General features: G+C 37.5%; 1 protein-coding gene across 1 annotated transcript in view; it reads right to left on the bottom strand.

The window, feature by feature from the left end:
• Positions 1-14839, bottom strand: part of GABRA2 (gamma-aminobutyric acid type A receptor subunit alpha2) — a 65389-nt gene extending 50550 nt beyond the window's left edge. Inside the window, exons 1-2 of the mRNA XM_039699021.1 lie at positions 14276-14839; positions 11648-11763 (exon numbers count right to left, since the gene is read on the bottom strand). Coding sequence (XP_039554955.1) covers positions 11648-11763; positions 14276-14346 — 187 coding nt within the window. The 5' untranslated portion in view covers positions 14347-14839. The remainder of the gene's footprint in view (positions 1-11647; positions 11764-14275) is intronic.
• Positions 14840-15160: the final 321 nt, after the last annotated feature.

Genomic DNA, 15160 nt, shown 5'->3' with positions numbered 1-15160 from the left:
AGCACAAATCAGACTGACTGCCAAGCTGTCTTTAATTTTTTGTTTTTAACATTTTTTGCCTGGCAGGACAACTCCAGGGATGGTCATGGGTAATAAGCTTCCTGCTAAACAGGAATCCTGACAAACAACGAGTTCATGGCTTGATCCAACAGAGAAGAATTTTAATACTTCCACAAGCATCTCCCAAATAAGCAAAAAAATACTGGCATGGACAGCAATGAAGCAATTTTTAATTCCCATTTTAGCATGTTACAGAGTTGTCAGTTATTCTTCTGTTATCCAGTTAATACTAAAAAAGGTCTCAGTCTAAGGCTGTGCGAAGTGTCTACAAGAAATGTAGTGTAGCACTCAAAAGTCCCACAGCTGAGTCACTTGAATGTCTCCAAGCTACTTTAGAGATAACAGTGTTTCCCTGAATCTCCTCTAAAACATACTCCCAGGACACTCCCAGAGCATGGATTAAGCAGCCTCAAATTTGTCTTTTATTTTTGCCTGTGACAAGAGAATTTGCCCCTGGCTGTCCATGGAATGTTGAGGATCCAGTAAGTTTCTATATGTGGAAAGACAATATATTTGGGACTGGAATCTGCTTTTAACATTAAATTAAGATATTGGACTTTTTACAGGCATAAATTAAAAAGTAGGGTGGTTTTGGTTTTGTTTTTTTTTTAATTTGAAATAATGCCTAATATGAGTTTAATCAGAATCCAGTTCCTTAAAGTGCATATTGTTCTAATCAGAAACATTTGTGAAAATGCAGGTAATATCTACTGCAGATATTATTTTAAACCAGTCAATTGCTTTAAAAATAGCATATCATACAGTAGCAAACCAGATTATCTATTTTTTTCCTTCTAATGGTCATTAAAGACAAAATGTCTAGTAAAAGCATAAAGAATTCTCTGACAGCTTTTAGCACCCAGCAGATGAAAAGGGATTATAAAAAATGTGACCATTTCCTCATCTCAAATAACAGGCATTTATATTTCTCCCTTCTCTTCTTATAGATTTATTTATTTATTTATTTATTTTCCCAGGTGGAAGACTCTTATCTTTTCCTTTCAGAAACTGCATGAGACAATGCAGTACCAAATTCACGTTTAAAGACCTGGTAAAATGAAGTTCACTGTTCTATGCTCAGTTAAAACTATTGAGACAAACAAGTCCATGAAATGCTGTGGAATGCCTTAGGATAGCAGAGAGGTTATATAAGCACAGCATTGCATCTATGACTAAAACCTTTGATTTTCTCATTTATGTACGCCACAATACAACTCTCTTCAGCTGCTTCTCATTCAGTGAGACTTGAAATTATTATTTCAAATAGTTGGAATAAACAGGCATCTGCAGTAGCCTTTAGATTGTGACTCAGAATGAAACATCTAGAACATTGTGCTGGTGTATTAAGGGTAGGAATTGTCCCTTGGACCCACCTCTAAATTCCTGAAAAAAAAAGCAGACTTTCTCACCTGTTTCATTCCTTTTCTGCTCTCTGGTGTTGTGCTAAGAGGCTTACACACTTTTAAGAGTGAAAATAATAATAATAATTATAATAATAATAATAATAATACTTCCCAATTTCCTGATAGAAGTCTGAGGAACCTATTGTCTTAGAACAACTGAGAATAGATACAAGAAAGAAAAAGGAGGGAATGTGTTAGAAGACAATGACCCCTCCTGGATGAGAGAATCAGCACCAAGCAATTGAGACAAACAAAGAAGAACCAGCAACATTCAGGCCAATCATTCAGTCAGAACAGACATTGCCTTCATGTCATCTAGGTATTTAAGAGATGGACAGTATGCAATTTTTCAAATTAAAACAAAGAAGGTGCTAAATGAAGACAGTTAACTCCAGGAAACTACCTTCACATCAAAGATCATAAATGCAAGCAGTCTATAAAATTTTACAGCATACACCAGTTTTTAACTGATTTCTATTGAACCATACATGAAGGTCAGTGGTCCATAGCACTGAATTTTATCTTCAATCAAGTATATTAGCCACAGCACTACAAGATTATAAAGTACTTAATTTACAGTCTGTGAAAAAACATAGATTGAGCAGATGCAACAGGGGACGCCCAGGTTTTCCCAAACAAACTGCAGATAAGGACATGTGATCTCAACTGCTTCAACAAAAAAAATGCATGGGGAGGACCAAATATGTATGTATATATATTAAAAAATGAATGTAATTTGGTCAGACTAGATCCAGTCTCTGCAGCTGCACAACTTCACTAAAGTGTTCAATGTTCTCTGATGTGCACAATAATCCCAGGCAAGAGGGGAATTGATTTACATTGCTTTCACAGTGTTAAATGCTCTAATTATTAAATAGCCCTCAACATATGGCAAGAAATTAAGGAATGTAAATCAGGAGCCATGTGCTACACAGTAATCACATAAATGGTTCCCAAATAGCAATACCACTCCTGGAAGATTAGCAGAATCATACTTTTGTGATTTACACACAATTTCCACAAACTAGTGGTGAAATACTCTGCATGATAAAGTAAACTATTAATAGGGAAGCAGTGGTAAAGAAAATTTCTTTTAGCTGGTGATAAATTTCATTCGAGCATTAACATGGGAAAAAACAGATATAAAAATGTGTTTAAAGATTAATCTTGGCATATTAAAGTCCTTTGATTCTTATAATTAAAATTTATTAGACTTTTGACAGTATTAATTCAAAATCTTCTGCTGATGCTTTAATTTAGCAGTTTGGTGAATAGTACAGCAACACATCCTCTATACCTGTTTCTTGAGATGGATGACTCATTGTCGAACAACACTAATATCAGAAATTTAAATGCATGCATATACCATAATGATAAAATTTCTTATCTATTCTACCTTCAAGTTTCCAAAGGATATCTGAAAAAACTATCATACAGCTGTTTAAATCTGCCAGTTGTTTAAAAGTGGTCAATGGTTAGTATGACAATTTTGTCTCCTTCTTTCACTCATCATCTCTTTCATTCTGCCCTCCTTCCCTTTCCCATGTTTCTTATTTATAGTGGTTTTTCACCTTGGTTTGTATTACCCTAATGCTAGATTGTTTAAAAAGAGGGTTTTTTCTGCTTCATGTATGGTATGTGGAGTATTTAGAACCTACTGTTAGATATTAATTGTAGCCATGAATACTGACAATTAAAACAGATCAAAATACTGGAGGAAAAAAAAAAAAGCATGTGCTGTTTTAATATACAGACAATTACAATGTCCTTCTGCATGATCCTTTCTGATGAAACACGTCTCTCTCTCTCTCCACACTATTAATTCTAAAAATTGGATGCACTAGATTGTGCATAGAAAAGGTTATTCTTAAAGACAGTCACGAAGTGGCAGCATTGCAAGTAAACAGAAACAGGAATATATAGTCAGGAGAACTGTCAGAAGCAACAGATCTGTCCCAGACCAGTCAACAACACCAGAGAACTGCGCTGGCACAGAAGGAAGACCATTTAATCTGTGGGTAAAGGATGATCTTGGCTTTCTACCTACCTAGGAGTCGGCCTTCACATCATTTCAACCTCCTCCATCCAGTTTCACTGGATAAGAGATCTTTCAGGCAGCTGGATGTCAGCAGCTGTACCTGGGAGGAGGGGAAGGCAACGCTGGGTATCCAGCCACAAAAAAACAACAAAAAACACACAGCTGCATCTACATGGCAGGTCTCACCTGGACTTGCCTAACACTATACTTAGACAGAATTAAATAAATTCATCAAATCTTGCTCAAAAAAGACAGATGGGCATTTCTTATAAGAATGGATAAAATAGATAGGTATTTAGAAAAGAAAAAGGCAATATAAAAACAGAAGAATGAAACAGGAGGAACCTTGGAAGGTGTCTCAGGGCACTTCAGAATGGTTGTGATTAGAGGTTCCTGGGTGCTTCCTGAGGAGGTGTTGATCTCCAGGATACACAGTGTTGTGCAGCTTTTCACTTCCCTGTACACTGCTGAAGTAAACTGAAAATAATTTGATGAAATACAGTGCCTGTCCTTTAAAATACTGTCTTTTCACATACTTAACCCTTTCCAGGACTTCAGCATAAGGTGACAGTAAGAAAAATGTGGCTAAGACCATAAACAAGATATTTCCTTTTCATTTTTGCAGATCCTGTTTACCCAAAATCTTACATATTTCAGTGGGGTCTTTACAAATAATAAGCTCCAGAGTTGTACAACACTGTGCATCCTGCTGTTCCAGAGCAGTATAAACTTTTCATTTATACATACTTTTTTCCTTCAGCTGTATCTTCAAGATCTAACATACTGCTTTTTTTTTCACCTTTTCCAAGTAAGATGGAAAGCTGCAGCCATTATTTCAATGTCTTGCTGGCTGTCAGTTAAAGCATCTTAGAACAACTGCATTTAAAAAGAACCTTTGGAAGGTCCAAAGCAGGGCAATCTCTGAAGACACATCAAGTTACCCAGGTCATATTCTGTCAGATTGTGAGGGTCTCCACAAAGATGGAAACTCCACCACAACTCTGAGCAGCCATCATCTCTGTAACTGTTGAAAATCATCAGCATTGGCCTAAGAGTTATGACTTGGCTTAGTAAAGTTAAGGAGAAGAAGAAAATAATTCCTTTTTTTTTTTTTTTGGTCCTTTTAGATTATGTCTCACAAAGAGACAGTATTGTTACTCTGTTTTGCCACCATCAGGCCTTGAATGCAGTAAAATCCGTTGTGCTATGCAGGGTGAATTGTGTCTTGTGGCAGATTTTTCTTTATAGGTGCTAAAATACAGAAAATATATTTAAATGTATATTTACCATTAGAGGGCTCCAGAACAAAGGTTACAAAAAATCCTACCTTTTCTACACAAAGAAGTTGAAGGAGTTATACATGCCCATTTAATCCCAAGTTTTTAGTTTTCATTGAAAACAAAATGTCAAAAATTGCCAATTAATTGTCTTGAAAGTTATACTTGACTCTTTCCTTAAATATTGGTTGTTGCCACACAAACAGAAATCAATATCACTAAATAGCGATTCTAGTCATATCAGTGTGGTATAATTGCCATTTTTCCTTAAATCAAACGTATTCTAAGGTCCATTTTTTCACCTTTGTAAAGTTCAGTGTATGGCAAATATTGTCTACATCCCATACATCTAAACCCAAAATGTCAAAGACCATTGCTTTATTATAAACTGATTTAATAGCTCTTCACCAAAATTTTCACAATATCTTTAGGTGATTATATAACTGAAAAAGAGATCTCTATAGCTTTCTTCTTACATTCTTAATTAGCATTCTTTTTTTGGTATATCTTACTTAAGAAAATATTTGAAATGTAATTTTCTGTGTGTCTACTGTAAAAAGAATATACAGAACTGAGAAATCCATGGGTGCATCACAGCAGTAGACATGAAAGGTTTTCCCTGATATTCTTTACAAGTGTAACCCTGAACAGTATTAATTTTGTATTGCAAAATCTCTTTGTTTCTACAGATTGAATAATAATTTTTTTCTTTCTAAGCAACATATACATTGATTACTACATTTTAAATTAACATTTTGCTTGGTTAAAATCCACTAGTACAAACCCAAGAAATCCATTAAAATACCCAAAGTTATCCTGGATGAATTTCTAATACGCTTAAATATTTCTGGAAATGTTTTAGATTTACATTATTTAAAAAACAATTATATTTCCAATTCAGGTAGCTTTATGGCAATTGTATCATTACACAAGGGTAATAAAAACTTTGGCACTATGATATTGCATTCCTTAGCTATTTAAACTAGTCAGCCTGAATGAGAAGTGGTTGTATAATTCAGATTAAAAAAAATCATTGCAAGATTTAACAAGATAAAAGGCCTTAGAGGAAAGCAGTCAACAGCAGAATACCTTGAATACCAGCAAGAATACTGCTTCTCAGACATTTCCTAAACAACCCCAAATAACTGCATCACAGAGAAAAGGTGATGGTTTTGATGTCTTTGTCCACCAAGTCTGGCTGAAAAAAAGGAACCACCCCATCTGTCTGATTTACAGTGAGCACCAATGAGCCACAGAGAAATCTGCAGTATCTGCTTTCACAGCATCCTTGCAGATAAGACAAAAGTAAGCAAAGCTCTAATTCAGCCTTGGTGTTGTCAGCAGTAATTCCAGCATTAGAAGCAAATGCCGATGCTTTGCCAGGAGAGAAATAAAAAAGTGCTAAATATACATATTCAGTGAACTGGGAGAGCCTCCCAGACTAGCTCCTCTACAGGCACATATAACCACTGTACAGTACCTACATTTCTGACAACTCATCTGAGGCAGAGCATTTGAATCTCTGGGATGGTGCTATGCAGGCCCAGGAGTTGGGCTCAATGATCCTTGTGGGTCCCTTCCAACTCAGCTTATTTTGTGATTCTGTGACTTTTTTGCTTTGCACTGTGCAACACTTTCCCCAATTGCCCTACACTGCACAGTTGTAGCATTAATTTTATTTTTACATCTTCACTATTGATTTATTCACAGACTTCCAATAAATAAATAACCAAATAACCTCTGTATAGCTACTCAGCCTTATTCTATATTAGACAATTTTTCTGGTTTGTTCTTTAGTATCAAAGAGATTTCTGTAGGATTTTTATCCTTCCACTTTCCTAATGCATCACTCCCTGGAATACTTATAGCTACTGAGCTAGTTCTGCTCTTGCATCTTAGCACTGTCTGCATGCCCTGGATAAGTTATTAATGAGATTTTCATATCCTGCTCTTTATTGCTTCTCCATTTTTTACAAGGAGTGCTTTTTGCCGATATACATTATCCACAGCTCTAATAGAAGTTTCTCATTGACTCCTCTGAAAGCACCATTATGGCCAAATTCCATGTGGCCCTTCCAGGTATGCCCAAAAGAGGAGCACACATACAGTAGTTTACCCCTTTGTGTCCCAGCATAGCTACAAAGACAGTGGGCTTTTAGAAGATGCAAATGCTCCTCTGAATTGCTCTGCACTAGCACTGGCAGAGAGATATTCCATTTCCAAAAGATTAACCTGGCTCAAAAAAAGGCTAAGGAAGCAACCAGAGATGAGATGGGGAACTGCACTTTCTTCCTTTAAAAACAGTAGTGGAAGATTTCTAGCAGTGCTCTGCAGAAAAAAAAAAATAGACAAAGAACCTTCCTTTATGATACTCTGAATTTGCATTAAGCATGTTTGGGGCTGACAAACACCACTAGGTTTGGCTAGGGGACTAGCCAAACTAGGATCCCCCAGCTAGGGACTGCTATAGCTACAAACTCTTCTGAAGCTCATTAAAAACTCTGAATCACAGCAATGTCTAAATACAGTGCCCTAAATTCAACATATTCCAGATTATCAGTATGTGACCATGGCTGTGTCTCCTGGCAACTGAAAACCTCCAACTATTTGATAAACAAACACACACATATATATGGATACAGTACTTCTGATCTGTACAAGAGACAAAGGTAGTCTGTGAAAAAATGGGTTTCCCTTGTGCTCATATTGGTGAGCACATCACACAACTTTTAATCACCAAGTCTGATATTCTACACCATTACACTGATTCTGTGCAATGGAATATCCAATTCTCCGAAGATGAAAGGTCACACCTGCAAGTGCTCACTGCTGACCATCGCTCTGATAGAAATAGTCAGCAAGAATTCCCCTCCATTCTTTTCAGTTTTCTTCTTCAACTGATTTACAAATCAGTTGGGAAGAAAGAGGATTTGGTCTGTCTGTATGAGAAATGCAATGCAGATGCTTGCTTAAAGCAATCAGGACATTTGGAAGCAGAGATGGTTCCTTCAAAATAGATTCACAGTGCATTTAATTTTCACCTACCTACTATCTTATCTTCCTTTTTTTAACAACCAGCATTCAACTCTTTGGTTACAATAAGAATGCCATTCCTGAAGCTGGTCAGACTGACCACAGTTTGCAGAAGGATCCTGACATTTCCATAAGTCTTTTCAATGTCAATATAGCACTTGAAATTATAGGATATGAAGTCCAGTCTTCTGTCCTTGTAACCTCCCTTTTCTTTTGTTTTGCTGCTTATTTGTTGTTTTTTTTTTCTACAACATTTAATTTTCTGTTCAGTTCTGTTTTACAAGTTTCCGAGAGTAGAAAAGACAGAAGTACTTTAGCTGTTGGAAAGGCTAATTTCAGATGTGAGAAAGTAAAGAAGGCTGGATAACTTATGGAGATAGTCACAATACTGAAGTATCCAGCATGATTGTGTCTGTTTATGGGGCAGAGGGGAACAGACAGATAATTCAATCACTAACAGATATTTTTGTTCCTTGCTTAGTTTTAGTGCCCATTAATGTGTGGATTTCCTTTGCTACATGCTAATAAAAAGCAAAGGATTTATGAAAAAATGCTACCCTAAGTGTATTGCAAACATACAGCAAATAAAAAGAAAATACCTTCATGACTTGTAGAAAGTCATTAACAAATAAGGTCTGTATGACATACCATTTGCATAGCTATATTTCATACAAATTAATGCTAATGACACAGGAAAATTTGTTTTGAAGTCAAACTTGTAATTTATTTTGATGACTAAACAGAAATGGCATGGAATGTTTGGGTAAAATAGTTCACTTCAGAGCTGGAAGTGCAGTCAAGAGTGTTCCAGCTGCAATCCTGTGCTTAGCATAAAATGAGTACAGAGAAAAGATTATCTCCCTTTGAATAAACCTATGCTCATCCATATCAATACAGCAGGCTCAGGTATATATCTAAGTCATATGAGATGTCTCTGGCTTCAGGGGATGGTGCAGTGTCATCTCCTCCCTGCCCACACCCATTTTGCAGGTCATTTCATCACTGTAGTGTTCATACATCACTCAGGATCTCAGCTGGTAGGACAGCCAATAGCCAACAGCCAAAACCTGTTTATCTGACTGAGGTGTGCCACCAGCAAAGTTAAACCTTCCTCAACAGCCTATAGAAAATAGTACTGTTTTGAATTGCATCAGTAAAGCATCAAGTTACATGCTGTCAGTACTTACACTAAGTCTCCCAGTAAAATTAATTACAAATCTATCCTTTAATTCAAGAACTACCTCCCAAACAGACATTTACTTAGCTGAATTTAATATATAGACTTTCAAGAAGCCTGTACATTTCCCTTTTGTTGGTCAATAACTAGATAAAATGTCAATATCAACCCAAAACATTTCATTACTAAAGGAGCAGTTTTCTACCATGAGCTAAATTCTTGCTGTAAAACACCTCTGAAAATGTCTTTCACAGCAAGTGAAAGTGGGCTGATGAACAGCTCTTGCTTTCAGATGACTTTAGAAGGATCTCAGACCCTGGACTATTTCTGTTTTACACGTTAGGCCAGATTGTGATCCCAGTCATAGCAGTGATATGTGCATGATAATGCAAACTGCTATGCCAAAGTAAACATTCTGCTGCATTCAAATGAGCTATTTCAGATTCATATAAAGGGAAGTGAAACACAACTGAGACTAGGTATCTTAAATTAATGATGTGTGGCATGGTCAGAATGCAGTAATCTCTTGCAAAAACACTTTTAGAAATTCAAAGGTTTACTAGGCATGTAGTGTTAAAAAAAAAAAAAAAGGTTCATTGTTTCCACATCTCTTTTCAGACTACAGGTCAGTATAGAAAAAGGAATAAACTGCTAGAAAATTCCTGAAATATGAAACTACATAATTACTAAGCAATATGTACAAAAGCTTTGTTTGGTCTGTTTTGTATCATGAATTATCACAACTGCCATTTACAAGTGCTCTTTTAAACTGTAAGAATCCATCCATCCACAACTGAAGTAGTCTTGAAGATTAAGATTAATGTGTCATGAATCACCACGGTTTAATATGCATGACACAGTTTCATTTCACACATATTCTGCATGGGTTGATTGCTATGTATACCAATATCAAACATATGTTAATTCTTTAATTTTTTTGCTCTCAGAGTATGTTTTAATTATCTATGAGGCTTCATAAAGAAAAAGAGAGAGGTTATTTTGAAGCAAATTTAGTGAAAGATATAAAAGAAAAATCCATTACATCTTTTCTTTATTTCATGTTCTCAACAATATTATTTCAATATTAAAAAAATACTTGCTATGCAAAGAAACTGCAGACTGCTCTCATTAAATGGCTCATTCCTTGTAAGCAAGAAAACTTTGACTATTTTTCTAATAAAAAACATTATTTTAAAAGCCCGTCAATTCAACATGAGCTTGGTGATATGAAATGTTTCTGCAAGTCATTGTATGTTTATACTATCCCTAAATTCTTAAATTTGAGTATTTTGCAAAGAAATCAAAACTGCATGTAAAACATTACTATATAAATTCTAGCATCAATGGTGCTATAGGTCCCCTGTATCATCCAAATTAAGAAATCTTTGACTATAAAATATTTCACAAGCCTTCAGTGTAAAGAGGCCAGAAATGGAAATGAAAAGACATCCTAGTTTAAAAGCAATGTATAATGAGAAAGCTGTTTTAGTCAGCATCAGCTCCCACTTTCTGCTGTGTCAGATTCAAGCCACAATTCCCCAGGACCAGAACAGCAACAGAGCCACAGGTCAGGATGGAATGGTGTTGGATAAAAACTCTGAGCTTTAACTAATGCCTAATTTGATCAGAGCTGTTATTGTAATTTCCATGGAAGTTGGAGCATGTCTCTAGCTTTAGGCCTGATCTTCCTGAAATCAACAAGAACAGGAATGGCTCCCAAGGATTTTGAACTAGAATTAGTTGCACCAAGCTGAAACAGTCTTTAGGTTGAAAATTACAATTACCAAAACTGTTACAAATAATAATAATGGCAGTATAAGTGTATATTTGAATGATGCATGTCAATGTGAGATAGTATAAATACAGATAAACAATAGTAGACAAAATATGGTCAAAACAAAGATATTCAGCCCCTCCCTATGTCATAGAGATTTTTCTGTACACAGTAATATTTTCAACACCATAAAATTATTTAAATTTCTTGCCTATATAACATATACTGACATAAGATGGCACACAGCTTTAAAATCAAAATGAGAACTGACATTTTGAAAATAACTGACAGTCATGGCACAAGAGTGCAGTGACCTCTGTCCTTCAATATTCTCTTTTTCTGTATTTTTTTCCAGCTGCTCAAATAAGTGCAAGGTGCCCAAAAACGAAATGTATATTACCAGTGACACCCTAATTCCAAAGAAGCCAAAATCACAACATTTTCACTGAATTTATTGGGCCAAGGAACAAGTCTAAAATGTGGAATTTATACGCATCTCACAAAACACTTGTGCAGATTTCTGAAAACATACACCTATCAGATTGCAGGGAATTAAGCCTGTATTCCTTGTTCAACCAAAATTCCCTGACTGGAATAACAGCTTTAGATGTTATTTTTGTTCACATTCTGTTTTACTATGTTAAAACACCAGATTTTTTTTTCCTTTTACTTAAGATAAATGTGTGAAAATGCCTTCTTTCCATTCATAGATGTTATCTTCCTCAAACTTCAAATGATTCATCTGGGTGAATGTAGTTATAAATAATTTATCAAGATACATACCAGTTGTTAGGGAAAAAAAAACCCTGAAGGAAGAATATCACTGCATAAAATCTGAACATTAAAATTGATTTTTTTAAATCAATCTTTAATTGGTTGTATTACCTCCTAATCCAGGTCTGAGGCGATTATCATAACCATCCAGAAGTCTGTCTAGAATTCTTGTGAAGATGGTGATGTTATTCTTAGCTTCGTCTTCCAGGGAGTCAGCCAGCACTGATCTAAATGGATATTTTACATTTTAGAAGGTGCTAAGTATGTTTTCACATACACGCAACATGCATTTTTTTTTTTTGGGCTGGCCTTTACTTGCTGCATTCCAACAGGAAAGGTGTATTTAACAGTATACAAATACACAATTTATATATAACAAGTTCAGACATATAAGGGTCAACAGAATACTATTTAAAATATCCAGGAAGTAATTTTCCAGTAGCCTCTACTTGTAGGCATCATTGCATTACTGAGAGTGCTGCTTCAAGCTCCACAAACACTGTTAGTGGAGGCTGTGCTGGTGCAAAACCCTAGAAGAGCTTCCCAGACTCTGGTGGCATGTCTCTCCTGGGCTGATAACCCGGGATCCCATGCACAAAACCATCTCCTTCCAGCTCTATCTAATCTGTCCTCACTTAGGCATACTCTATCTCTGGATAAATCCTGTGGATTTGCCTCCACCCAATGGTCATGTAATGTACATGACCAGAAGAACTAACATGAGGGAAAACTCCAGCGATCATGCTCAGGGAGTCCTCTGACGCCAGCAGTTGGTGGGAGGGAACACCGGTGCTGACTAGCAAGCTGCAGGATAGCTGTGGACAGCCTTCATCTTTCTAAAATCCTATTTTGTCATAAAAAGCACTATCTGATATTCCATTAGATGCAGACAGACCTTATAGAAGTTGGAGGGAAAAAGGAATCATAAATGAAGTGTCAAGAAGAATCTGTAGATCACTGATTGTTTCAAACTTCCCCAATAAAGATACATCAGAGCCTTTATGGATCAAATCTCTGTGGGACATGCTATAGGGGCTGGAATATGAACCTGCTGCCCAGCCAGCCGTGGTGGCCCACAGTCTGGCACCTGGGCACCCAGACCAACAGGGCTTGTGCCAGGGAAACCCTGACATGCAGAAAGCCTTACACATGCAAATGTTACTGTGCCAACAATTTTAAGCACAATGCTTGTGAAATAATTGAGCTCATCAGTCTTATCTACTTAAAACTAGCATATTGGTATCAAGGAAGTAAAGCACCATATGCTACTTGCATTACCATTTACACCTTTTTCAGCTACCTAAATTTTTAATCCTAAATGCTTGTGTATTAATAATCTCGAAATGAAGGCATTCTGAATGCCATAATAGCCAACATGTTTTCCTCCTCCTCCTCCTCCAAACCAAAAGTAGGTCTGGGTGATATTTTCTCTAAAGCAAGCTATAAAAGAATTAAAGACAAGGCTGTATGTTGGTCCCCAGTTCAACAGCATAAAACAGTATTTAAATGTAAATCATTGCAGTCTGTGCTTTCCATCATAAAAAACCATAGAATCGAGCCAAATCAGATAATTTGCAAAGAACCCATGAAAATGTCATGTGTGATTTTATTAATGTGTCAGTTTTTTCTTAGTTGCAATTACTGGATGGTTCCTTTTTGGTTTGTAAAATGTACAATTCTACTCATGGACTACCAGAGTACGTCTCAGTTTTTAAACTCAAGATTCCACTAAAAATATTAGATCAATACAATTACATCAAGTTAGGGTCGAATCTTGCAAACTTTACTCAGGCATAAAGTCTTTAATAATGCTTATAGCCTCTTTGACGTCAGTAAGATTACTCACTTGAGTAGGGTTTGCAGGATCTGGCCCACTGTGACTCAACTAATACTGCACCAGTTAGGTATAAAGTGAAATAGAAAACATAGTTTCAGAAAATATTTTGTTCGCTGGGAAACAAACAAAAATATTGGAGACACGTTAAATCATGGGAAATTTGCATTATATAGCATACAGTCTTTACCATATTAGGACAAGACGTACTGCAGCCACAACCAAAGCAAGTAAATCAAAGTTACAAACTACAATTAAATATGTGTTTAGGGACTGTGAGCAACACAAAAGTATAATGTAATAAAAATTACTTGCTCTTATACTGTCACTTTAGAAATTGAGAACTTTACACAACATAAGAAAAGTTGATTAATAAATGATGCTATTGTTTTATTATATCTGATTGTGAAGTTGTATGCTATCTCCACCTAGAGGTTTAAGGCTTAAGCATCATTTTGAATTCTATTATGTTTGACCAAAAAAAAAATCAAGAAAAAAAAAAAGGCATGCCCATATTAATAAATATATGAGCATTATTTTAAGGACAGTGATTTGCAGTGTGACTTCATAAAAATCTGTTTCTCCATTTTGTATGGTACAGAATCACAGTTATGCAGTAACTCAAGTCTTTAAGATCCAAAAAGGCATTTAAAGAAATTGTTATTTTCATGATGGAATAAAGCATCGATTCACAAACCGTTTAAGGACAAGACATCAGGCTTTTATGGTCCCTAAACTACATTCTACTGCATTTGCTCTCAAAACTATGTAATACTGCATTCAAACAGCTAAGAAAGCTTTTTTATTACGTTACTACTTTTATAACCCCCCCTCAACCAAGCTTACCCTTCTCAGACTGTAACATACACGTTCGCACTGAACAACAAAACTAAATATCCTCTCACCTTGTTGGTAGCCACACCAATAAAACGAGAAGAACCAACTGCATCTCGGAGGGTGCCAGTTTCTTCTTCATCGCTGCTCTTTGCAAAACCTAACGGTGCAAGAAAAACACAAACCCACTCTCAGCCACAGTCAGTCTCCGCCAAGCAGCGCTTTCAACTTAAACCCGAGGAAAATATGTCACTTCACTGGAGAAAGGAAACCACTGGATTTCCGCAGCACTTTTCAGTACTAGCAACTTATTGTATCTCCATCTTTCCCAACGATCCTGCTCTGTGCAAGGAGGCAATGTATGATCAGAAGTGGCATGTGAGCCGGCGCATCAGATGCTTTCCTGTTCCGTGATGTGAAAGCCCCGAGACGAAAAGGAACAAAAAATAAAAACCGTATGTACGGGAGGACGGGGGTTTAACCACCCCTCGCCTCACTACGGCACACCGCAGCCGGGGGGGCGGGGGGCGGGCGGCAGGCAGAGTCATGCCATTCGCCGGGGCTCGGTGCGGGGACCGACCGCGGGCGAGCCGCCCCCCGTCGCCGCCGAGCGCCCAGCGCGTTTGACAGCTGCTNCGCCCGCGGGGCACCGGCACCGGCACCGGCCCGGAGCGGCTTCCGCGGCCTCGGAACCCGGAGCGGGCGGGCGCGGCGGCGTCGCCGGTGCGCGAACGAGAAACGGGGCGAAAAGCGCTCGCCGGGCCGGTACAAGACATTGTCCGTAGCCCGCCCTCCTCAGCCTGTCAGTCGCCTCCGGTCAAGCGCGCGTTCGGCAGGGCACAGCCCCGGCGGCCGCCCCGGACTGCGGCGGGAGCGGGGAGCCGCCGGCCCCGGCTCCCAGCCCGCTCCCCCTGCCTCATTAACATTCCCTTCCCCGCTTGCCCACTGGCACGCTC

Source organism: Passer montanus, unplaced genomic scaffold, assembly GCF_014805655.1.
Source record: "Passer montanus isolate IOZ18808 unplaced genomic scaffold, ASM1480565v1 scaffold13, whole genome shotgun sequence".
Lineage (NCBI taxonomy): Eukaryota > Metazoa > Chordata > Aves > Passeriformes > Passeridae > Passer > Passer montanus.
The sequence above is the reverse complement of the archived record's forward strand: the minus strand, read 5'-3'. Positions and strand labels throughout refer to the sequence as shown.